General features: G+C 52.5%; 1 protein-coding gene across 2 annotated transcripts in view; it reads right to left on the bottom strand.

Annotated features, from left to right (window-relative positions):
* Window positions 1-18995, bottom strand: part of LOC102933380 (dual oxidase 2) — an 80342-nt gene extending 61347 nt beyond the window's left edge. Inside the window, exons 1-6 of one of the 2 annotated variants that reach the window (XM_037910881.2) lie at window positions 18919-18995; window positions 14228-14400; window positions 12289-12346; window positions 10229-10363; window positions 9803-10016; window positions 6307-6521 (exon numbers count right to left, since the gene is read on the bottom strand). In XM_037910881.2, the coding sequence (XP_037766809.1) occupies window positions 6307-6521; window positions 9803-10016; window positions 10229-10363; window positions 12289-12346; window positions 14228-14374 (769 nt within the window). In that variant the 5' untranslated portion in view covers window positions 14375-14400; window positions 18919-18995. The remainder of the gene's footprint in view (window positions 1-6306; window positions 6522-9802; window positions 10017-10228; window positions 10364-12288; window positions 12347-14227; window positions 14401-18918) is intronic. The other variant, XM_037910880.2, reaches the window with a different exon arrangement.
* Between the last annotated feature and the right edge of the window lie 5798 nt (window positions 18996-24793).

Here is a 24793-nt window from a genome sequence, read left to right on the forward strand (position 1 = left end):
CTGAAAAAAACCCCCATTTTCATTTAAAAGTTTCATTTGTCAAAGAAATTTCAAAACAAACGGTTTTGCCAGGACTGGCCCCATGTTAGGAGAGCTATGACAAAGTCAAAGTGCTTGAAACAACGGGAAAGCAGAAGGGGCTTGGTGCTGTCCTGCTCGGAGGGTCTGATTCTCACTGACACTAATGCCCTGCCTACACGTATGGCACTGCAGCAGCCCAATGCAGCCACGCCGCTGCAGCGTGTCCAGGGAAGAGGCTGTATGCCGAAGGGAGAGAGCTCTCCCGTCAGCATAAAAAATAAACAAACCCCACCTCCGCAAGTGGCAGAAGCTACGTCAGCGGGAGAAGCTTTCCGGCCGACCCAGCACTGTGCACATGAACACTTACGTCGGTGTAATTATGTCGCCCCCGTGGAGGGTGGTTTATTTACACCCCTGAGCGACATAAGTTATTGCCAGCATAGGCTGTAGCGCAGACATAGGCTACACAGGAAAGCTGCACCTTGTTAAAGCAGTGTTCACCGCTCCGTGGACACCCTTATTAAGAGGGGCTCATTTCCATCCAGTTTAATTGATTCCTAGGGCTTGTCTCCGTGGCAAGTTACAGTGAGGCAAGCTGGGGTTTGAATCTGCAGTGTGCTGATTTGCTGCACAGTATCAGCCTCCGGGGGACATTCAGGGTGCAGAGGCAGGGTCCACAGGGGATGTGTGGACACCACATGCTGGTGTGCTGTAGATTTAGACCCTGTCTTGCAATGCAGAACCTCGCAGTGGAGATAAGTCCCTAACTAAAATTAAGCAAAGTCTCGTTTAAAACTGAGATCACAGTGTCCACAAAGACTCTGGCACTGTAGTGACATGGCACCCACCTCTCGTGAGTGCCGCCTTCTAGGCAAGTGTGTCTGCGTCCCGGGCCTGGTCTCAGGCTGTACCCCCAGGGCTTCCTCCCTGGAGGCAATGGTGTTGCCCTCTTAGTCCATTTTGGCCCCAGCTCTCCAGCTGGGCCTCTTAACAGTTCATATCCCCTTCTTGGGGCTTATCTCTGTCCAATTGTAGGCCACTTCCCCAGGGGCCTATGGGAAGGGGGACCCAGGCTCACCCAGTACTCCAGGTCCCAGCCTAGGAACCCTAAAAATAGCAGCCACATACCACTATGTCCCTTTAACTGCACTGCTTTCAGTTCTCTGGGCCATTTCCCCATGGTACCAGCCTTCAGCAATACTTCACCCTTACCACTGGGCTCATTTAAGTTCAGGCCCAGCAGCCAGCCAGGAGCGCTTTCTCGCTGCCTCCACCCCTGCCAGCACTGAGCGGTCCACAATGCTGCTGTTCCTTTTAGCCAGCTAGGAGCACCAGCTAAACTCCTCTAGCTCCAGCAACAAACTGAGTCTGTCTCTGTAGCTCCTTTTATATGGGCCTCCTGGGCCCTGATTGGCTGCTTCCTGCAGCCTCCAATTGGCTGCTTTCCCTGCAGCTATGTTAGGCTGCTTGGAGGACTCCTCTACTGCTCCTTTCCTGGGATGGGTGTGGCAGGACACTGAGGCCTCCAGCAAGGGGCCTCTGGGCCTAGTCCACCCCATCACAGGCACTAAATAAGTTTAAAATCACACCTTAAATTAAACCAGTTACATTAACCTTGTTCATGTAGCTAATCCCAAAATGCTTTACAACAGCAGTGTGAAGGGCCCTTAATGTGACACCTACTAAGCAGGATTTAGTGTGAATGCAACCAAGACCCACTCAGGGCACCTTGTTGAGGGAGATCAAAGCCGAGTAAAATGGCAATAACCGGTGACTTCTACTGCTCACACATAAGCTGGTCAAATGTCATGGGGGTGGAGGGTGAGAGCAAGAGAAGAGACTTCTTGATACCTTACATGAGTGCCCCTGGGAAGAGCTAGTTCTACAGCATTCAAGAGGTAAGGCTATGTTCAATTCAGTCCTAAGTCACTCACCAGAGATGGTTCAAGAACTGGGTATAGCTGAGCCACCAAGTAAGAGCCAGTGACCTAGGTCTAATTAATTTCCATGTCCCTGGAGGAGGAATCTTACAAAAAACCATCTCTGCGCCACTAATCTTTAGACAGTAGGATTCCAAAAACACCCAATACAACTCACCAAAAAGACCCGCAAATAAAAGGGGAGACAATCCGAATCCTCACCCTTGGCATAGGTCTTCACACTGGAGGACAAAACACGGGAGAGCTGGGCCAAAGCATTCTGTGTCAGGGATCTGGCTCTGGAACCAGCATCCAGAGGAGAGCCGGCTAGGGTAGAGTCTGACCATCTTTAGGAAACACTGCAGAACCTCCTCCTTTGAAAAGGTCTTTCCACTGGAAGAAGGACCCTCACAACATGAACACCCCCTTCTACCTACAAATGGCCAACCGGCTCTCAAAACAACCCTGGAAACGTGAAACCGATCACCTAAAGAATCCCCAAGACTAATAAATTAATACAGTTTGAAAAACACACAAACCCTCCCACAAGCCGAGATTTTACCCTGAAAGGGGAGAAGTGCCAGAGACCTATGAAGTGCACTAGGAACTTCGTTAGAGCTATTGATTTTAAGTGGCCGGTGCTGCAGTGATGCGTGGCAGGATAAACCCCAAAAAGAGAGAGGATTTGAGAGGGTATTTAAAGCAAACAGATATCCTTTGGAAGGCTGAAATCCAGCCTCAATGGCATAACCTTCAGCAGGTTTGATGCATGATGGAGACTGGGAGGGTGAAGAGGGAACCTGATGAGCAAACAGCCATGGACACAAAAACAATACACAATAATACCTTCAAGTATCTCAGGAGCAGGAAGCCTCTGAGAGGATGAGTGGGTCTGCTGGGGACAGACACTGAAGGAAAGCTAAATGCATCACTGGGACAAGTAAAAGAGCAGTCAAATCACCAAGACGAGGTGGTATCCATCTAAGAGTTTTGAAAGAGCTCATTGAAATCAGCTCCGGTCCTGGCAGGCTTGGGGATCCTCAAGGAGCCTTATTGCAGTGCCAGGCCGTAGGCACCATCTTGATGAGTTGCCAGGGAGTACTTGACCCCCGCTCCGCCCCAGGCCCCGCCACCACTCCACCCATTCCCCCAAGCCCCCACCTCGCCTCTTCTCTTCCCTGCTCCACCCCGTTCTGCCCCTTCCCCCAAGTGCAACCCCTCTCACCCCCACCACCTCCTGCACACCGCTGAAGCTGATCTGCGGCAGGCAGGGAGGCTCTGGGAGGGAGTGGAAGGAGTTGATTGGCGGGGCCGCCGGGGAGGGGGGGGAGGAAGCGCTGGGGGGAGGGAGAGGAGCTGATTGTGGGGGCTACTAGTGGGTGTGAGCACCTATGGCCAGGGGAACGGTGTGAAACAACCTGTGCAGAGAGAGCGATAAAGCACCTAGATGGGCACTATGTGAGGGACAAACCAGCTTGGTGCCAGGGAAGGACAATCATGTCTCCACATTCTACTGGCACCCTTTGAGCACCCCAGAAAGCAGGACCAAATGGCGCGCTGCCTGATTGTATTGATTTGGACTTTTCAAAATGCCTACCATAAAGGCCCTCATAAGAAGCTTGTAAGGAAACTAAGGAGTGCTGGAGGGAGAGGGGAAGAATTCCTGCCTGGGATCAGAAACTGACCCAGGGTATGTCTACACAGCAGCAGGGAGCCGTAATTCCCAGCGTGGGCGGATGTACGTGCACTAGCTGTGCTCAAGGGAGCACCTACAAATAGCAGTGTGGCCATAGTGGTGGCCACCCGAGCACAAGCCCCCCGTGCCCTGGATAGTTCTCGTGTGGCTAGCATCCCACAGCCTTGCTGCTATTTTTAGGCACTCGTTCCAGCCGAGCTAGCGGGAGTCTGTCTGCCCGCACTGGGAATTACCCCTGCAGGTGATGTGCAGCCGTACCCGAGAGAAACGAAAACAAAATGAGGAATAAATGGCCCATTTTTAGGTAACAGCAGGTGGCTGCCCAGGGCAGTGTACCAGGGCTGTGCTGTTTAATACCTTCCCGAATGATCTAGGAGAGGAGGGGAGCAGTGGCAAAACTAAGGGACCTAAGGAAGCTGGGGGATGGCCAGTGGAATTCAGGCTTGGCTACTGCAAGGCAATGCACATTAGCTGCTCAGACACACGGCTGGGGCCTACACAACGCACAACCACTCGGAAAAGAGCTGGCCATCGCTGGGAGCAGCTTGAGGCTAGATGGGCCCCAGGTCTGTTCGGGCCAGGCCTACATGCCTGGTGTGGCTGTGCAGAGCTGAGCGGCGGGGGGCAGTTAACGATGGATAGGCCACGAGAACTCCCTCACCCAGCCTGGGTACAGGCTGCTACCAGCAGAGTTTTGCACCTCCCCAACCTTCCCATCGTGGCTCAGCTCCGCCAGGCAGGCAGGGGAATGGCGGGCACCCAGCAGGGATTCCCTACAGCTCAGTAACCATCACTTTGCAATGCTCGCTCAGGGGCGCCAGGAGCGTGTCCTGCTCAGAGGAGCTTGCTTTGTCTCTCAGGGGTTGCTGGGAAGGCCCCTCGTCTTCCTCTTCCTCTCCCCCTTCCTCACTCAGATTAAAGACCAGCTTCAGCTTCTCAGGCTGCACAGAATTCAGGACGATCACGCCCAGCCCCAGCAGGAAGCACAGCAGCCCTGCAACGCAACATGGGGGGACTAGTTACAGGCTGCAGGTCTGTACCTTTCCTGCACTATACTACCTCTGTGCCACCAGAGGGCTCCCTGGGCTTGGCTGAGCCTCATGGCCAACTACATGGGCTTTGGCGCCACTCTGCTCTGATGGTGCAGTGCAAAGCAGTCCAGGTCGTGGGACAGGGTGAACAGAATGGACTATGGTATTCCAGGGGAGGCCTCCCTGTCTCATGTGAGGGGTCATAACATGACAGGATTCGCTGCTTGAAAAACTAAACCGCCTCTCTATGGAGAGAACTATTTACAGAGCTGCTGCAACAGCATCTAGCATTCCAGCCATATGCACACTGACCGACGGCCTGGTGCCTCTTCCATTCCCTTCCCTCCTGCAACTTTGCTGCACCCTCCAAGTTCCATGCAGATTGCTACCGCTTTATATAATGCAATATCCTCCGTATTATTCATCTCGTTCCTCGTACACCTTAACATCTTGTTCGCTTTGCAGATTGCTGCTACTGTTGCACACTGAGCAGGACATCACTGAGTTGTCTACAGCGAGCCTTGCCCCTTTCCTCAGTAGTTACAGATAATTTAGAACCCACTAGTGAGTCTGAATAGTTAAAATTGCTGTTTCCAATGTGCATGACATTACATCCAACAGCACTGAATGCCATCTGCCATTATATGCCCCCCAATCACCTAGCTTGGTTAGCTCTTTCTAAAGTTCCTCACGCTCTTCTCCGATCTTGCCTATCCTCAATATTTTTGGGTCATCTGCCAATTTTACTGTCTCGCTGCTCAGTTCTTTTTCCAGATCTTTAATAAATGTATCAAACCAGTCCTAGCTTTACTGCTCCAATATTAATGGAGTTGAATATGCCAACCCTTGTAGTCACTCGCTCATACTGTACTGGTGAATGCCTTCTTTGAAAAGATACTAACTATCTCCATGATGGGTGTGAATTTCCAGTGCTTTTCCTCTTGCACTGTATCCAGGGCTTAACTTGTGCCAGGGCTTGCCAGGGCTGAGCCCCCAGTATCTCTAGGTTTGGCAATTCAGAGCCCCACCACCTCTGGGCTTGGCAGTTCACAGCTCTGGCATCTCTGGGCTTGCCACATCAGTTATGAAAGTAACAAAATTACTGGAGCTCCAGCACGCAACTGATTGAGCCCTGGCACCTCTTTCAGTACAAACTAAGCACTGCTGTTATCCCAACATGGGGGAGGGATTCAGGTAAATGGGATTACCCACCCCAAGGAGAAGCAGAAATTTCCTGTGTGATTAGAAACCTCTAATTTGTCCGACTTGGCATTTAATCAAATCCAAGGCCCAAGGTGGCCCCTGAGCTGCAATGTTGCTCTGATCCATCTCTCCAGAATCACAGCCCAGGGCCCACTCCTTTCTCACGGCTGATGTAATGCTGCACTTGGGGTCTGGAAAGAACTTTCTCAAAGGGCTGTTAGAGCCCTGGGCAAGGTTCCCCTGGAGCTCTGAGCCAGTTTGCCCTGTTGGAATCAGGTGGAAGCACCCCACACCATCAGTTTCCTGTGGCCAAGTGCGGTGTTGGGGGAGCTGGTGGCTTTTGGTCCCACCTGTCTCTTTCCCTGTGTTGCTAGGTCACACAGCAGCACTGGAGAAGAGGAGAACCCCAGTTCACTCAAAGGAGCTGCCCACTGACCTGTTGCTAGCGTGAGCCAGAAGGATGCCCCGTACACAGTCTGCAAGGACGCTGGACCAAACCGGATGGTGCACAGCGGGGAGTTCCTCGCAACAGAGAAGAAGAGCAGTGAGCAGATCAGCAGTGCTGCCGTGAGCAGGATCATGTAGCCTCCGTACAGCAGGACTGGCATGGAGAACAGCATGTTGGAAATCAGCCAGGTGCAGAAGGCCAACCTGCGAGAGAGCAGCGGGGTTGAAAGGAGAGGACGTCCCTCGCTTTTACACTGACCTGCTTTGGGCAGCTCCCGAGACCTTCTCTCCCATCACGAGTGGGCAGCATCCTCGTCACCTGACCCTGCAATAGTCATCCTTTGCACTGGTATAAAGGGCTACAGAGAGCCAGGCCCACAGATCCCACAGCATCTGCATTGAACCCAACCTCCTGCCTCGCCCAAGGGGCACTTCGGGCTGAGCTCAGCCCCGGTGTAATGCTACTGAATTCCAGGGGATGACTTTGTTAGAGGATCCCGGTTGGACACACTTGCCCTTGAAACCACCTTCTCCTTGGCAAGAGGGAGGACTGGACGTGGTGATAGTGTGCAGTGAGGATTGGGCTGGGGGTGCAAGTGTGCAAGTGCAGGGGTCCCAGTGCTCACAGACTCTCCACTCCTCACCTAGGGGAACATCTCCCTCTGAGAGGCCCTGGAATCCATGGAACGTGTGCATGCCGAAGAATTTCCTAACTACCCTTGCCAGACTGCATTATCAAGGGACACACCTGCTCTGTGATGCCAGACCCCCCACAGCGGCCTTGCCAGGGGGTGCTCCAGATATTCAGAAACCCATCTTGGGAGATGACTTTGAATCAAATAGACCCCACCGTTCTAAAGCAAGACCCTACGGCAGTTTGGGCCAGGGAGTGACAAAGAACATGGTACCCCACTGACGCTGCAGGAGGGCTTTTGGAAGGTAGAATGCAACTACCTGAGGCAGAGTTTGGCTGGGATGGGGCCTAACATCCCTAGTTCTGCATAAATGCCATGTGACCATAACTGACCATGGGTGGCCAGGGCCTTGGCTGGGTCTCTTCCAGGATTCAAAGTGGTAGCCATGTTAGTCTGTATCAGCAAAAACAACAAGGAGTACTTGTGGCACCTTAGAGACTAACACATTTTTATTTGGGCATAAGCTGTCATGGGCTAAAACCCACTTCATCAGATACTTGGAGTGGAAAATACAGTAGGAAGATATATATAGCAGTACATGAAAAGATGGGAGTTGCCTTACCAAGTGGGGGGTTGAGACAATTCAGTTAAAGTGGGCTATTACCAACAGGATGAAAAATCACTTTAGTAGTGTGTGACAAAGTTCCTCCTCTGCCTTGGTGGATCCTGTGCTTTTTGGCAGATTCGCTCTCCTCAGAGGTTCACGGCAGCCCTCAGTTTGGCCACTTTTGCTAGTGGCTCAAACCTGCCGTTCCGTCAGCTAACCTCATCACTGGCCAGCATGGGGGAAATGGCAAACAATCTCCAGTCTCTGTTGTCCTACCTAGTGGGTCGGGGACAGGCCAGATCCCTTTCCAAATTAGACCTTCCCTTCTGGTGTTGTTCACAGACCAGGTCAACTCCTCCTGTGTCCGATCAGGAGTTGGGGGGAACCCGGGCCTGACCTCTACACCGAGTTCCAGCCCAGGGCCCTGTAGATAGCAGCTGTCTACATCTCCTGTATCAGCTGCATGACAGCTACAGCTACAACTCCCGGGCTACTTCCGCATGGCCTCCCCCCAGCACCTTCTTTATCCTCACCACAGGATGTTCCTCCTGAAGCCTGATCACACTTGTACTCCTCAGTCCTCCAGCAGCACACCTTCTCGCTCCTTGCACACCCCTCACTAACTGATCGGAGGTCCTCTTAAAACCAGGTGTCCTGATTAGTCTACCTGCCATAACTGATTCTAGTATGTTCTTAATTGGCTCCAGGTGTCTTAATTAGCTTGCCTGTCTTAATTGGTTCTAGCAGGTTCCTGATTGCTCTAGCGCAGCCCCTGCTCTGGTCACTCAGGGAACAGAAAACTATTCATCCAGTGGCCAGTATATTTGCCTTCTACCAAACTCCTGTAGCGGTGGGCGCTGTCCGGGGTCCTCTGCTCGGTGTCCCCGTCCGGTTCCCTTCTTTTGACCCTTTGACCGCACTCCTGTCCCTGTTTTTCATTAGTTGTCCCCCATAATTTTTTGGCCTCCAGGTCCTGTGGATCTCCCCCTTAGGCTGGGGGGGATCCTTTAGCGGTGGGCGAGCTTTGCCCGCCCACTTCCTGGATCCTAATAGGACCAAACTCCTGTAGCGGTGGGCGCTGTCCGGGGTCCTCTGCTCGGTGTCCCCGTCCGGTTCCCTTCTTTTGACCCTTTGACCGCACTCCTGTCCCTGTTCTTCATTAGTTGCCCCCCGTAATCATTTGGCTTCCAGGTCCTGTGGATCCCCCCCTTCGGCTGGGGGGGGATCCTTTAGCAGTGGGCGAGCTTTGCCCACCCATTTCCTGGATCCCAATAGGACCAAACTCCTGTACCCCTCTGGGCTGGGTCTGTCACAAGTGGTAATCAGGGCGGCTCATTTCAAACAGTTAACAAGAAGGTAGGAGCAACAGTAGGGGCAAATTAGCTTGGGGAAATTAGTTTTCTTTACTTCTTGTAGTGACCCATCCACTCCCAGTCTTTATTCAGGCCTAATTTGATGGTGTCCAGTTTGCAAATTAATTCCAGTTCTGCAATTTCTCATTGGAGTCTGTTTTTGGACACCATCTGTTACTCACACCGTCTTGTTAACTGTTTGAAATAGGCCACCCTGATTACCACTACAAAAGTGATTTTTCATCCTGTTGATAATAGCCTACTTTAATTGAATTGTCTCGATCCTCCACTTGGTAAGGCAATTCTCATCTTTTCATGTACTGCTTTATATATCTTCTTACTGTATTTTCCACTCCATGCATCTGATGAAGTGGGTTTTAGCCCATGAAAGCTTATGCCCAAATAAATTTGTTAAGTCTATAAGGTGCCACAAGTAATCCTCGTTGTTTCTCCTCCAGAAGTGGCACCTCCACCTATCTCCTACGTGATGCACTGAATCGTCACTGACTGAGAAGGAAGAGTACCAGCTACAGAACCACCAATTTCTGGAGCATCTAGGATGGGTTCTTGTCACCCAAGTACTGGCCTTGCTTATCTTCTGGCATAGCAGCAGATCATGAGCCCAGCTAAGTAAACCTTAGCTCAGTATTAAGAGCATCTGGATAACTCTGCAGAAAGCTCATCAACAATCTGTCAGATGCTATTCAAGCCTTGGACAGTAATTTCCTAAGGATGGTTTATGGCCAATGAAATCAGTCCCATTATGATGCTACATTGAGCCGCACACTGTGCATTTCAGGAAGCTACTGAAGCTCTTTGACCTTCCACCTGAGAGAAGCCCCTTCCCTCGCGGACGGATCTCCCAAGGTGCGGTGTCTTGCTGGGCCTTACCACAGAGTGACAGAGGTATAGTGGCCGGAGATCCGGTACTGGCTGTGCACGCCGCACGGGCTGTGCTGGCTAAACTTCTCTGCCACATACAGGATGGGGCTGGGCAGCCCCTTTGCCAGGCTGTCCACGTAGATGCGGGCGTAGTCTGCTCCCAAGTGCCAGGCAAAGTGCTCGTTGTAGTTGATGGTTTCATTGATCTGATTCACTGGGTTCCCTGCAGGAAAGAGACACGTTTCTGTTCTACAGCAGCTCAAGGAGACCGAGCACATGGGGAAGGGGAGCTGGGAAGAGCTGCTCAGTCACTCAAGGGCAGGGCATTTTTGCTGAGCTTACCTCCCCTCTGTCCTGCCAACCTGCCCCGGGGGAGCTGAAAGACCCCAGTGTCTCCCCCTCCTACTCGCCCTTGACTTGAAGACCAGGACTCACCCACTAGCGTGACATTGACCCCCGCCAAGCCGATATGCAGGCCGACGTCTGCGTTCACCATGGCACGGCTGAAGGATTTATAGGAGGTGTTCACCGTCACCCGGCCGATCTCCCAGTCCCTGGTGAAGTTAACACCTGTGAAGACGGCGGTAAACAGACATAGCCCCTGTGCTACTGAACCAGCCATTGGCTGTGCACAAAGAGCGAGTGACAAACTCCTTGTCTCCATGGCAGCAGCCAAGCGCCTGTACATCAGGGGTGTGCACTGAGAGTGCTTTAACATAGGGCTGTCCTCTAAATGCGCCATGTAGATCCTGCAGGCGGGCAGCAGTGATAGTATGCCAACTAGATACCTTCCACAGCATGACAGCAGGGTCTGCATGGGGCAGTCAGAGCACAGCCCCATCTCAGCGTGATCTCCATGAGTCTGTCCTGCTCAGCTGACCCAGAGGCCACAGTGCGTCCTGCCCGTCCCAGCCCCAGTATGGAGAGCCTCACGCCCTGGCGGAAGACTCACCATCAGTGTTTGCCCCTGGTGAGGGAGGCGACTTCACTCAGGGCAAAGGCACTTGGTCCCTCCTCCCCTCAGCACAGAGCAGGTCGGGGTAGCTAGGCTGGGGAAGGGCACTGGGTTGTGCGTGGGCATGGGGGGAGCTAGGCTGCTTGTAGGGGGAGTGGAATTTGGGGGGAGGGTTGTTTGTATGGGGCACTGGTTTTGGGGGGATGGGGCTTCGGGTGAACATGAGCAAAAGCCAGCTGGCCTCTGTGTTGCCCTTGAGCCCCAGAGCATTGCTGGGGAGCCTGACTGGCAAATGCATGACTTCAGCTCACCTCTGGGTGGGATTTCACTTTCTGGCCCCTGTGTGAATAACCTGCTGGTCACATGCAGGGGGCGAGCGCTGGCAGCCAGCCCCGAAGGGTTTATTTACCTTGAGATGTGTGTCACCCAGCGCTGGCGGCGGCCTGGCCACCGCTCACAACTTCTGTGCAAGTATGCTCGAATCCTGCCCATCCGTCCCAGCACAGGTGCTGACTTTCATTTTTCCCAGTGGGTGCTCCACCCCTGTTCTGCCCCAAGACCCCGCCCTGACTCCCCCTCTTCCTGGCCTCGCTCTGCCTCTTCCTGCTCCCACTCCACCCCCTACCCTGAGGCCCCCCGCCATTCCCCAAGCACCTCCTGCCAGCTGCCGAACAGCTGATTGGTGGCCCCACCAAAGAGCTGTGGCTGGTAGGTGCTGAGCACCCCCTATTTTTGGGTGCTTGAGCCCTGGAGCACCCATGGAGTCGGTGCCTCTGGCTCCAGCATCTCCACTCACTGAATGTCAGCAGTCTCGTCTCTGAGAGCTGCCCTTTCCCCGATGCTGCCATGCCGAGTGCCAGGCGGATGGCACCATGCTGCTGGAACACCAGGGCATTGCAGCCCTGCATGCCTGAAAGGGAGCTCACTGAGCCCAAAGGGAAAGGGCTGGATCGATAGCCTGAGGGACTGCAATTCCCTCGGGATCCATAGATCAGAGCCCCCCGCGCAGCCTTCCCCACCCCCACCCCACAACCCTGCCCTAGAAAGGCTGTGTTCAGGAGGCTGTGGCAATTCTCGGCACACCTATCGGCCCAGGCCTCTCTGACGAGGCGCAACAGAGGGTCCCGCTGAGGTGCTGGTGTTTGTGATGCAGACGCTTTCATGATTAGGGTCCCCCAGCAGATGTCCAGCGGCAGTGGGCTTTGTGTTCTGTCAGTGTTGGAGATGACCCCTGGAGGAGAACTGCTTGAATGACTTGTTGCAAATAATTTATCCTACCAGGGGCCAGCCGCTCCTCTGCTCGCTAACTGCACTGCTGGAGCCAGCGCCTCAGAATGTTAGTCAAAAAAGGGGTTGAGTTGTCTTCTTTCCCCGCAGAGTATTCAATGGGACACCCCCACTTCCTTGCTCTTCATCAACCTTTGCTCTTCCTCTCCTCTCTACCGGGGAGTGTTTCTTGCTATTTCCCACTTTGGTCCAGCCTCTCTGCCTGAAGGGGCAGATGACTACGGGGAACCGGGGCGTGGCAGCAAGTACTCACTGAGAATCACTGCTCCAATGAAGAGGCTGGTGACCACTCGCAGGAGCCAGAAGAACCTCTGTAGGGAGGACAGGACAGATCAGGAGCCAGCCACACTCCCCTTTCTAGTCTGTGAACTCAACAGAGCCCAATGGCAGAACCAGAGAAGTTCTGTTCACTTCATGGTTCCTGCAGGCCAGGACTGGCCAGAAATTTCGGATCAAAACATTTTTCCTTCAGAAAACAGGGCTTCCTTGAAATCACCATTTTCTGCAGGAAAAGATTGATTTCAGAGGGATTTTCCAATGGGAAAATCAAAACAAAAGAGTTCAGTTAGAAACCTCAACCAGAAACAAATCATAACATTTTGGAACCTGCCCCAATCCTGAGCAGGGTGACCAGATAACAAGTATGAAAAACCGGGACACATTTTGGGGGTGTGGGGTGGGATAGTTGCATATATAAGACAAAGCCCTTAATATCGGGATGGTCCTGATAATATCGGGACATCAGGTCACCCTACTCCTGAGCCCCAGATTAACTGCAGTGGAAGTGGTAGAGTCTGAAACAAACGGAGATGGGACAGGAAACTGCAACTCCCATGAGTCACTGCGGCAGCTCCCTCACAGGGAAAGACTGCTGTGCATCATGGGAGATGCAGTCCAGCTGTGGCATGGGGCCTCTAGGGGAACGTGGTTGCGGAGGGACACAGACCTACAACCCCCTGAGGCACTGCAGTTGCACAGGCCAAAGGAGCATTCTGAAATGTTTTTACCTAGGGAAGTTGAAACCTTTCAGCTGGTTGAAAATGAGGCAGCAGGGTTCTGTTTCCACGTTCCCAAATGGAACTTTTCCTGAACTTTTCAATTCATAGAAGTTTAAACATTGCAACATTTTGTCCCAATTCAGGAAGAAAATGTATGTCACAGTATTGGAATCTGACACCAGACGGGAAACCTGTTGGTCAATCAGGTCTAATGTAGGCACACGTGACCAGGGCTATTGTATTTTAAAGCAGTGTTGGGGACAGTCTGAGGTCACAGTGAAGGTTTGGCTTTGGAGAAGGAGGCAGGGGTGTGCTGGGTGGGGTTCCTTTGCTACAAGGCCAGTGCGTTCCTTGTGGAGGTGTGGAGATTAACCAATAGCACGTGGGGTGTTGAGGCCTGTGAAGTGTGGCTCTCTTCACTGAAGTTCTTGTTTCTCTGGGGTTGCGTGGGTGGGTTTCACAGATCAGCTGTGGGATGGTGGGACAGATACCCCCAGAGCTAGAGCTGGGCAAGTGCTGAAAACCTTGGATCTGGGCCTGAATGTTCCTCATGAGTCTGGCAGTTGGTCCAGACCTCCATGAGATGGGGCCAGACATGGAGCTCGGAGCCAGGTCCAGGCTCCAGGCCCACCTCTAGATAACACCTCAGACATTAAAGAGCCCATGAAAGCAGGCTTCTGGCCCAGTGTCCTGGGCCAGGCTAGCCCCCTCCATGCTGCTTTTCATTAGGAGGGGTGCCCAGAGGCATTTCCCCTAGTCAAAGTGGCTGCAATAGCCCTTCTAGTTCCCTGGATGGTACTAGCGACTCGGTTACTGGGGGAGTGATGTGTCCCCCTGGGGTCTCATACACACTGAGTGTGTCTCTGTCTCTCTGTGGGGGAGGGGAGGGCTCTCCGCTTCCTCAGCACTTTAGTGGGTTATTCTAGCGGCCAGATGGCTGCTGACGCCACCTGCAGGCCCCAGAGCGCCTCCCCAGCGCACGAGTTCAATAGCCTCTGCCCCTGGGGAAGTTCACCCATCCAGAGACAGTGTCAGCTATTTGGTGCCACCGTGGCCTATCAGTCTGTGCCACATGCTCAGTGGGGGAGCTCTGAGTCCACTAGGCAGGAGGAAAGGGGCGAACTCCCCCTTGCTTTTAGCCTAGGATGGGGAGCTGTGCATCCCCCACCCCCTTCACCGAATTCCTGCCCTTACCCCTTTGCCCCGGATTCCAGGCAGGATGAGAATGAACGTGGCCAGCACGGTGAGGAACACGGAGATGATCACGACCCAGGTCGTGTTAAAGGGGAAAGGTGTCCTGGTGTTGGGGTAGAAGGGGAAGGAGCCATCGAGCAAGGTCATCACAGTGCCTGGGAGAGGCAGGAGATCTACAGACACAACATGAGCAGCGAGTGAAACGAATGCTTCTGGCTATTCCTCCCCACAGAGCAGGGACACACTTCCCCCTTTCTGGGGAACAGAGGAAATATACCCTGGGATACCAGCCCGGCCTTCTCCAGCTCTGCCAGCACCCCTCAGTCCCAGCCCACAGCCCCCTGCTATCCCAGCCCTGCTCCCCCAGCTCTGCCAGCTCCCCTCAGTCCCAGTCCACAACCCCCTGCTATCCCAGCCATGCTCCCGCCCCCCAGCTCTGCTGGTGCCCCTCAGTCCCAGCCCACAGCCCCCTGCTATCCCAGCCCTGCCCCCCCAACTCTGCCAGCACCCCTCAGTCCCAGCTCACGGTCCCCTGCTATCCCAGCCCTGCCCCCCCAGTTCTTCCAGCACCCCTCAGTCCCAGCCCATGGCCCCCTGCTATCCCAGCCCTGCCCCCCCAGCTCTGCCAGCACCCCTCAGTCCCAGCCCACAGCCCCCTGCTATCCCAGCCCTGCTCCCTCCCGCCAGCTCTGCCAGTGCCCCTCAGTCCCATCCCATGGCCCCCTGCTATCCCAGCCCTGACCCCCCCAGCTCTGTCAGTGCCCCTCTGTCCCATCCCACAGCCCCCTGCTATTCCACCCCTGGACCCTGTTGTATTAATTTAGATGGAATATAAGGGCCAAAGATGCTATCACAACCCAGTTATTGTTTAACATTAACCAGTTTTCAACAAGGCATGGGGTTTGGTATGCAGAGACCCTTGGCCTGCTCAAGCCCATGGCAAACGCACCATTCAACAGTATTTTTACCTTTTATTAAGAATACAAAAAAGAAGGGCATACAGTTAAAGCCTTTGAAATGTGACCTATTTAGTAAGGCTTGTAGTTTAATGACCTTTGTTGTTCCCTTTTCCTTTAGCTAGGGTTACTGTATTTCAGGTTCCCAAAAAGAGGACACTGCCAGAGGGGCAGGGAGGGGGAGAGGGAGCGGGACGTGGGGTACAGTTGTGGAAGGGGGTGTACTAGGAGGTGTGCCTGGGAGGGGGGTTGGAGGGGGTACCTGCAGCCTCACACTCGAGGTGGGGGGCAAAAACTACGAGGAGTCCGGTGCCACCTTAAAGACTAACAGATTTATTTTGGCATAAGATTTCATGGATAAAAAACCACTTCTTCAGATGCATGGAGTGAAAATTAAAGATACAGGCATAAATATACTGGCACATGAAGAGAAGGGAGTTATCTTACAAGTGGAGAACCAGTGTTGAAGGCCAATTCAGTCAGGGTTTATGTGGTTCACTCCCAATAATTGATGCGGAGGTGTCAATACCAAGAGAGGGAAAATTGCTTTTGTAGTGAGCCAGCCACTCCCAGCCCCTATTCAAGCCCAAATTAATGGTGTTAAATTTGCAAATGAATTGTAGTTCTGCAGTTTCTCTTTGAAGTCTGTTTTTGAAGTTTTTTTGTTGAAGGATGGCTACTTTTAAATCTGTTATTGGATGTCCAGGAAGATTGAAGTGTTCTCCTACTGGCTTTTGTATGTTACCATTCCTGATGTCTGCTTTCTGTCCATTTATTCTTTTACATAGAGACTGTCCAGTTTGGCCAATGTACAAGGCAGAGAGGCATTGCTGGCAAATATCACATTAGTGGATGTGCAGGTGAATGAGCCCCTAATGGTGTGGCTGGTGTGGTGGGGTCCTATGATGGTATAGCTAAAGTAGATATGGGGACAGAGACGGCAAGGGGTTTGTTACAGGGATCTGTTAGAGGCTGGGGGCATGTCACAGCAGCAGGATAGCTGGTGCAGGATGGTTGGTCAGGACGTCTCTCAGGATTAGGATGAAGAAGGCCCAGGGTCCCAGGAGACAGTGGGGTGGCAGCCATAGATTGGTGCAGCTTGCTCCGTTAGTCAATTTTTCCCCACAGTTTCTTTCTTTAAAGACCTCCCAAGGTGGTGGTGGGCGAACAGCCCTTCCCCTCATTATTTGTCCACCAATTAGGCCTAATTTCCAACACACCGATTTTGGTTCATTGCTTTTCAATCTCACGCTGTTCTTGTTTACCAAGCATGATCTCAACACAGTCCTTGAGTTATTTCAGGGGGCCTTTTTGTATGGACTAATTCAGTCTTGTCTGCTTTCGTGCTTTTTCCCATCAACATCTGCTGTTACCGGGCCATCTTATGAATTTACGCTCACTTCTGACAGTTAAGCTCACAATTATGGGAAATGTGTAGTCCCAGTGATCACAACAGCCCCGGCACAGCACTGCCAGTGTCCCTCAGACCAACCTGCAGCCCCTCTGCTATCCAGCCCTCACCCAGTTCTGCTGATGCCCCTCACCCAACCCACAGTCTTGTTGCTATGCAGTGCAAATGACTGCCCCCAACTGCTCTGCCGATGCACCTCAGTGCTGACCCGTTATTGACCAAAACCGGCCCTGGAGATAGAGAGCTCTGTGTGTTACATACTGACTAGCTCTGGGCGGGATTACGGACCATAATGCCATGATGATGACCTGTAAAGCCCACCACATCAGGAAGAGTACCTCCTCAAGAGCTTTAAGAGACTGTCATGCTTTTCGACAGGGCCGCAGGGGGAAAAGGCAGGGCAGGGGAGGTTCCAGTACTCCTGCTCGAGTCTCCAGTTTTTAAATATTACGAAGTTGACCACCCTAGGCAGGGGGTGAAGTTCATGCATAGTGAATCACTTCACTCCCAGATAGGTCTTTTCACAGCTCTGAAATGGTCCTGCTCACTAAAGCTCATCTTTTCAGGGACTCAAAATGCCTAGACTGAACAAGCCATGTTTCAATAAAACGTGGTTTAAAAAACCATGTATCTTGTGAGTCCCGTCAATAGACATATCAGAGTCTCAAAAATGGCTCATCCATATCGCCTGAAATTTGAGGGGAAAAACCCCCAACCGTAAAAATTGCACAATTTGAAGTGGAAACGGCCTTTGCTGAGGGTTTCCAAAAGCAGCCAGTCAGGTCCATCGGTATAGTGGAAAGCAAAACGCCTCCTGAACCATGGGCGGGGGCTGTCTGTCTCTGGTAGCCCTGGTTTGGGCCCATGCTCTGGCTGCTTCATGGGCCAGCTTCTCAGGACAGCTCAGCATTCTGGGTTGGAGATATGGGCGCTGGGCACTTCCGAAAAGCTGATCCGAGGTGTGGGCGCTGAGCACGCAGAGATCTGCCCACCCTCCACCCTGCAGATTTACAGACTACAGGCAGTGAGTCACCCTGTGCATATGCTGCCAGCCTGTCCTCCATGAGTCACAAATGGAGGTGCCGCCGGTCAATAAAGGGAAACTAGTAAGTCATCATGGGAACAATTTTGTCACGCCTACCCAGAACCCCAGGGACATAGCACTAGGCTGCAGAACTCCCTCAAAGCGTCTTCGCACATCTGAACCACCTACTCCCTCATCCTCTGGGAAATCGTCTCTCCTGGCATTCACAGGCAAGAGAGGCCGGGGCCTAGGGCAGGGTGGGCACACGTCCAGAGGGGCAAATGTACTTCACTTGGGCCCAGCGCAGTGCCAGGCCAAATGCCCTGCCTGGCTCGGTCATGAGCACAAAGCGACTGGGAGAGGAGGGGAAACACGGTGCTCTCAGGACCATGCACATTTCAGCCAAAGAACAAGGGGCGGCTCAGAGCGCCTCCAAGCCGGCCAGCATGATAGAATGCTCAACTATATTACACTGTTCAGCCACTAGGTGGCACTGTGCCCCAAATGCCTTATTTAAAGGCCCCTCAGCCATGCCTGGAAGAGCCTTAAAGAAACAATCCAATGTTGAACACATCTGGGGCGCGTAAGCCAGCTCCGATCTGGTACTGGAGCATGGCAGCCAGTGTCTCCTGCCAACTCCATGGAGACCAGCTCAGGTCTCTGCTCCTGTGCTGTGCCCCCACCAGACTGCAGCCTGCCCTTGGGGCCAGGCTGGGGGTGCTAGGATAGGGGGAGCCAAAACAGCACAATCCGCCCTCCCTCCCCGCATTTATTAACATTTGCTGAATGTTCTTGTTGTAGCTCAAAGCCCTGGGCCTGAGGGGCTTGTTGGGCCGGTGCCATTCAGCCCCAAGGCAGTGCTGAGCCGGCCATTCCAGGTTCTAGGTGAGGGGCCCTTTTCCTTGTATTGTCACTGAGCTCTCCCTGCCGCTTCCCTGCAGCAGTGCTCAGTGCTCAGAGGAGACGGGTGATTCTGGGGCGCAGTGAGTGACACCCCCCCGCACTGGCCCCACAGCTCAGAAGTTTGATCATGCCACAGGCGCCTGCTCAGGAGTATATGGCTCTAGGGAAGCAAGACTGCAGCTCTCCCACCCACCTACAGAGCAGCCCCCATCACCACGGCAGCGAGGCACTTAGTTCCCATGGGCAGTTAGTTGCCAGCACCCCTAGCAAAGGGGGTGTCCCAGAAGCTCTGCTCTGCCTGCAGAAGTGCCCACGTCCCCCAGCGCGCCAGGCCTGGCTCTCCCACGCTGTGTCTGGGAGCAGTGCACAGAGGCAGCAGCGACACACACTGACTTACCCGTCTCTGCTGCTCACCAACGGCCAGCTGGGCTGCTGAGCAGTGGTTCCACACGCAGCCAAGCGCTGGCTGGAGAGCCAGAGCTGCTCTCCCTCCCTCTATATAGGAACTCCCTGGGCAACAGGCAGGCAGCCAGGCCTGCGCGTCTTGGCTGTGCTTTTCCCCATGGCACATGCCTCCTGTACTCCAACAGCAGCAGGTTGCTGGAGTGTGTCAGGAAAGCACCAGCCCCACCCACACCTGAGCAACATCTTCCTGCACTGCAGTTACCCACCCCTGCTCCAAGCCCGGCGCAGACAGGAGGCAGCAGAGCCACAGACACGACTGCCCCACCTGCTGCAGCGGTGAGCACCCTCTGGGTGCTGGGGGCCTGCTGGGAGAGAGGGGAGAGACACGTTCCAAACTCTCCGCCCTGCCCCCGCTGGCCCCTTTGGCTGAACTGGGAGATTCCAAGCTGGCTTATGAGTTAGTTTCAGTCAAGCAAAAAGCTAGATGGATAAAAGTTCCAGTTGCCTTTTTCAATGAGCCTTCAGAAAAGGTTCAGAGAAGGGCAACTAAAATGATTAGGCGTTTGGAATGGGTCCCATATGAGGAGAGATTAAAGAGACTAGGACTTTTCAGCTTGGAAAGGAGGAGACTAAGGGGGGATATGATAGAGGTATCTAAAATCATGAGTGGTGTGGAGAAAGTGAATAAGGAAGTTATTACTTGCTCCCATAACATAAGAACTAAGGGCCACCAAATGAAATTAATGGGTAGCAGGTTTAAAACAAATAAAGGGAAGTTCTTCTTCACTCAGCGCACTGTCAACCTGTGGAACTCCTTGCCTGAGGAGGTTGTGAAGGCTAGGACTATAACAGGGTTTAAAAGAGAACTGGATAAATTCATGGAGGTTAAGTCCATTAATGGCTATTAGCCAGGATGGGTAAGGAATGGTGTTCCTAGCCCCTGTTTGTCAGAGGGTGGAGATGGATGGCAGGAGAGAGATCACTTGATCATTACCTGTTAGAGAGATCACTCCCTCTGGGGCACCTGGCATTGGCCACTGTCAGTAGTCAGGATACTGGGCTGGATGGACCTTTGGTCTGACCCAAAATGGCCATTCTTATGTTCTTATGAGCCCATCTGGGGGCAGCTGAACTCTCCTCGGACCCTGCCCAGCACAGGCTCCATCCCTAAACCCAGGGTGGGGGTGTGCAGAATAGGTGTTGATCCAGCACCGTGTCAGTGAGACAACTTGGACTGCCAAGGCCCCCGTGCTGCATGTTACACATGGGGCCAGTCCTACTTTCACTTCCAACAGCCTCACGGACTGGGATCAACCTGGGCTCCTCTCTCCCTGTCTGAGAGCAGAGTCTGGCCCTGGGGTGAGCTGGTGAGAGAGCGGGGGGCGGGGGGGTGCTGTAACTTGCATCATTTGGCATTCAGCAGGGGTGCCACATGACATGCCGGGGGGTGCAGACGAGGTGTCATGGGAAAACTACTCAGTGGACCAATGAAGGAAGTCCCCAGCCTTGGCTCACAGCAGGGCTACCCGCTCTCATGACTGTATTATGAGTCTCGTGATATTTATTATGCTTAAGACCCCAGCTCCTGGAGTCATGAGAATCTCAGCTTTCATAGTGGGGAAAAAAGTAAATGTCTAGCCCTGGTGGTTGCGGAGGAAAGTTGGAAACCGTGACCCACGGCTCAGAAGCCAGAACACAGTCAAAAAGAAACCCAGCATGAATAATTTTTAAAACCTCATGATTTTGAAGTCAATTTCATGCTTTTAGGTGCTTGATTCATGATTTCTGAATGCTTGGGGTTGGCGTCGCAGTCACAGCCTGCAGCCAGTGGCTAGTTCTGCTCTGCTCATGCCACCCTCCAGCAGGGAAGTTGCACCAGTGTAACCCCGGCCCTGAGGCATGACTTAAGCCTCCTCCCTGTTGCCTTCTGCTTGGATGGGATCTTCCCTCTCACTTTAGGGGCATGGGTCCTGTATCTTGGCACCTGGTGCCTCCACCTCAGGGGGACTCCTCCCAATGCCTGGGACATATGGGGTGCTGTCCCCTAAGAAAAGATTCCTACCAAATAATATACTAGGAGCATAGTCCAATACACAGGAAATAAAACAATGATCAGAATCCCCAAAATAACAATACAACAATGGGGAGAACTTTATTAGGTACAGGGAACAAAGGATAAGGAAAGAACAAAAGTAACTAGAATAATAAAAAAGCAGTAATACCTCAACCCTTCCCGCTTCCAACACCTACAACTGGCCTAAATCACCCCGCTCCCTCCCAGCACCCGCCTACGCAGACAGAAGGGGCAATGCAGCTCTGCAATCGGTGGCCAACTTAAAACCCTGAGCAGAATAAATAGACATAGGATTTCTTACATGGTCTTCGCCCCTAAAAGGGTAGTATTGTCCTCAGACTCCCTAGTCTGTAGTCCAATGGACGGTTAGGTTGGCTCTTGGCAGCCTCACCTGGATTCGCTCCTCAGCCTCCAGGGTTGCTGGTCTCTGCTGGGCTGACACTTTCAGGACCCGGCACCAGAGCTCAGTTTCCCCTCGGGTAGGAATGGGAAATCAGTGAGGACCTCCCTGGTTTCAATGTTTCTCTTTCTGCTCCACTCCAAACAGCCACAACTGAAAGTAGAACCAACCCTTTTGTCTCCGAGTTCTGACATATAATTGGTTCTTGCAATAGCTTCTGCTTCTTCCATCTCTGCCGTGGGCTCTCGGTGACAATGGAAGTGGAGTCCTGAGCCTCTGCCACACTTAACACTGTGGAGAGACATATGGGGCACCTATGGGGCATGCTCAGGGGCACCTCTCTAGTCTATAGCCCCTGGGAATTCACCCCAGAGGCTCCCAGGGAAACAACTGACATGAGCTCCAGGCTGCTGCTGGGGTTTATTTTGGCTGTGCAGGGCAGTTGGATGGAGAGCATGTCCATAGGAGTTATGCTGACCCAGAGTACTTGTGCAGTGGGAGCTTGCAGTCAGAACGGACAGGCGGACAGGGCTTTTTACCCAGTGGGGCGGACATGGAAAAAACACAGCGAATGGCATTTCTCCTTGTTCTTTGTCAGGGCTTTTAGTAGCACAGTGCTACAATTCTCTGTCTGGCTGTGGCCTGATTCTGCGGCTCTCGCTCACTGGGAGCAGGGCTGACTCATGCAGAGAGTCACACAGATATCCCCATTGGGGTGCGTCAGGGCAGGCTGCTCCTGCACACCACATAGCCACAAGCTTCTGGGGTCACCCCCACCCCTGGACCCACTCTGACCCACTGCAAGCCATGGAGCAGCTTGATAACTCTTCCTGGCAATCCTGCCTGCTCAGTCCCAAAGCCGCAGCATGGGGGCCAGGCTGGTCAGTCATCCCGCAATGCTGTGCCTGCATGAACTGGGGGAGGAAGGCACTCGCCCCCCGGAAGAGATCTCAGCATGTGGTAAGGGTGGCAGGTGCTATGCAGAAAGAAGCATGTTATGCTACAGCTCAGCAAGAAAGAAGAGATTTCTGGGGAATGACTTTATTGCCTTATTTCTGTAAGGTCCCAGGCTGACCCTGTCCGGTTCCAAACACTGATTCCACGGGACTCTGACAGGCGCTGCTAATCACCTAGCCTCACTTCCCCAAAACAGGTGTGTACAGGGTCTCTGTCTGTGGCAGCAGGGGGAGATTTCTGAGGCCCAGCTACTACCCACCCCATTGTCTTGAATCCTCTCGAATTACTGCCCAATCTCTGGGACAGGTAAGAAACAATGGGAATTAGCTGGGGAGAAATAAACAACCCAGCAAGATGCAGTTCTGGGCTGCATGTGCCAAGGCATCAAGTGTTGGAACAGAAGGAGAAGTCCCTTTGCACAGATACCACACCTGGGATGCTCAGCTCCAGCCAGAGGATGCCAACAGATTGGAGGAGCACGGAGAGGAGAAAGAAAGAAAGAAAGAAAGAAAGAAAGAAAGAAAGAAAACAGGTTTGGGGACTGATGGGGTGGAGTGAAAAGGACAGATTAGAGCTAAGGATACACTTGCTGGGCTAGTGATACCCAAAGGGTGCTCTACCTGTTTACACTTTGTGGAAGGGTGCAAAGCCTGAGGCAGGAGAGGAATTACTGAGGGGTTATACGTGGTCACTAGGCATGATGGAGTGAGAGGAATTAAGAAAATGAAAATGTAACTGGATACTAGGGGAAATATCTGAGCAGTGAGATGTATCAGGCTGTGGGACCATAGCGCTAGGGCAGGGGACATCACTGATTAAACAGGCTAAAGCCCAGGAAAAAGCACTGTAGGGAAGAATTCTGCACTGGCTTAGGGAGTGTGAGAGATAGTGTGGGTGGCCTACCGGGCTTTCCTAGCTCAGTGCTGGAGAAAGAAGGGGCCCATTCTGTGCTGTCTGTCTGTGGACTAGAGTATCCAGGGACCCAGAGCCCAGACACAAAGAGCAGTTCTCTGAAGCCTCAGTCAGGATCGGTCACATTTGGAACTTGTCCAGTGCATATAAAGCTGACTTTCTCTGTGTGAAACAGCTGACCCTGCTGGCTCAGAAAACTGAGTCGCCAGCAGAATAGAAAGAGAAGGAGGCTGTGATGGGTTCCCCCCAGTGTGCCACCTGGAACTGGGGTACCACTGAGCCCTCTGATCTACCAGCCTGGACTCCCTCTCACATTGTGCTGCTGTGACAAGTTGCAATGCCCTCCAGCCTGCACTTTCACCAGCATTCACACAGGTAGGGACATACCCAGCTGCAGTTACACGCAGGCTCTCTGACCACCAGCCTCGCAGCCTGGGATCCCAGAGCAGTACTGTCCTGCCCTGGTCAAATCTGGCCAGTATATGGGTTTAACACCAGTCTCTCTTTCCCTCAATGTGAAGAGAACAATGCACACTTGTGGTGACCAAGCTGAGATTTTCCTTAGGCACGTTAGTCAAAGGCACACTGGTTTGGATTAAAACTTAAAATAAGTTTATTAACTACAAAAAGATAGATTTTAAATTATAGCAAACAGGTCAAAACAGATTACCTAGTAAATAAACAAAACCACAAGCTGAGCTTAACATACTAGATAGGTAGGATATGAATTAGAAAATTCTCACCCTGAGTGATCAACAGACTGGCAGATTCTTAAGGCACAAGCTGCCTTTGCTTTGCAGCTTGGGTTTCACAGGTTTTCAGACACAAGCAAGCAATCCCTTTAGCCTGGATCCAGCACTTTCCCCAGTTCAGTCTTTGTTCCTCAGGAGTTTCCAAGTGTGTTGCTGAAGGGAGAGTGAGATACCATCATGATGTCACTGTCCCCCGGCCCTTTTATATCTTCTTCCCACTTGCTGGAAAGTTCTTTTGTTGTGACCTGAGTCAAACAGTTCCCATTATCTCTGAGAGGTTTCTATTGTACACAGTCCTTGGGGTAATCCTTGCGCTTGTGTGCATGTCCTCAATAAGCCATTAACATTGTTTGGCCTTTTTACTGTTGTACCTGAAAGGCTGCTTGTGGGTGTTTTCAATCTTACAACATGTTTCAGAAACGCACACATAGCCAAATTTCATAACTTCATGTACGACAGGAGCACATACAATCCAATGAGATATTAATGTCTAGCAGATCAAGACTTCTAGAATGATACCTCACAAGGCATGCTTTGTACAAAACATATCCTAATTACATGACAGTGGTGAATATTGGGGTTCCAGGGTGTCACAGAGGTATCAGCAAGCTGGTCTCCCAGAAAACAGGCATTAGTCATGGTGTGCTGCAGGAACCAGAGCCTGGCCTTGCTTTGCTTATTCCTGGCAGCATTCTGGAAGTCGGGCTCTCAATACAAGTCACGGAGTCCAGTTCCTAGCTGCTATTCATTTAAATGGCAAGAACCTGAGCCA

The sequence above is a fragment of the Chelonia mydas genome, chromosome 10 (genome assembly GCF_015237465.2).
Source record: "Chelonia mydas isolate rCheMyd1 chromosome 10, rCheMyd1.pri.v2, whole genome shotgun sequence".
Classification (NCBI taxonomy): Eukaryota; Metazoa; Chordata; order Testudines; family Cheloniidae; genus Chelonia; species Chelonia mydas.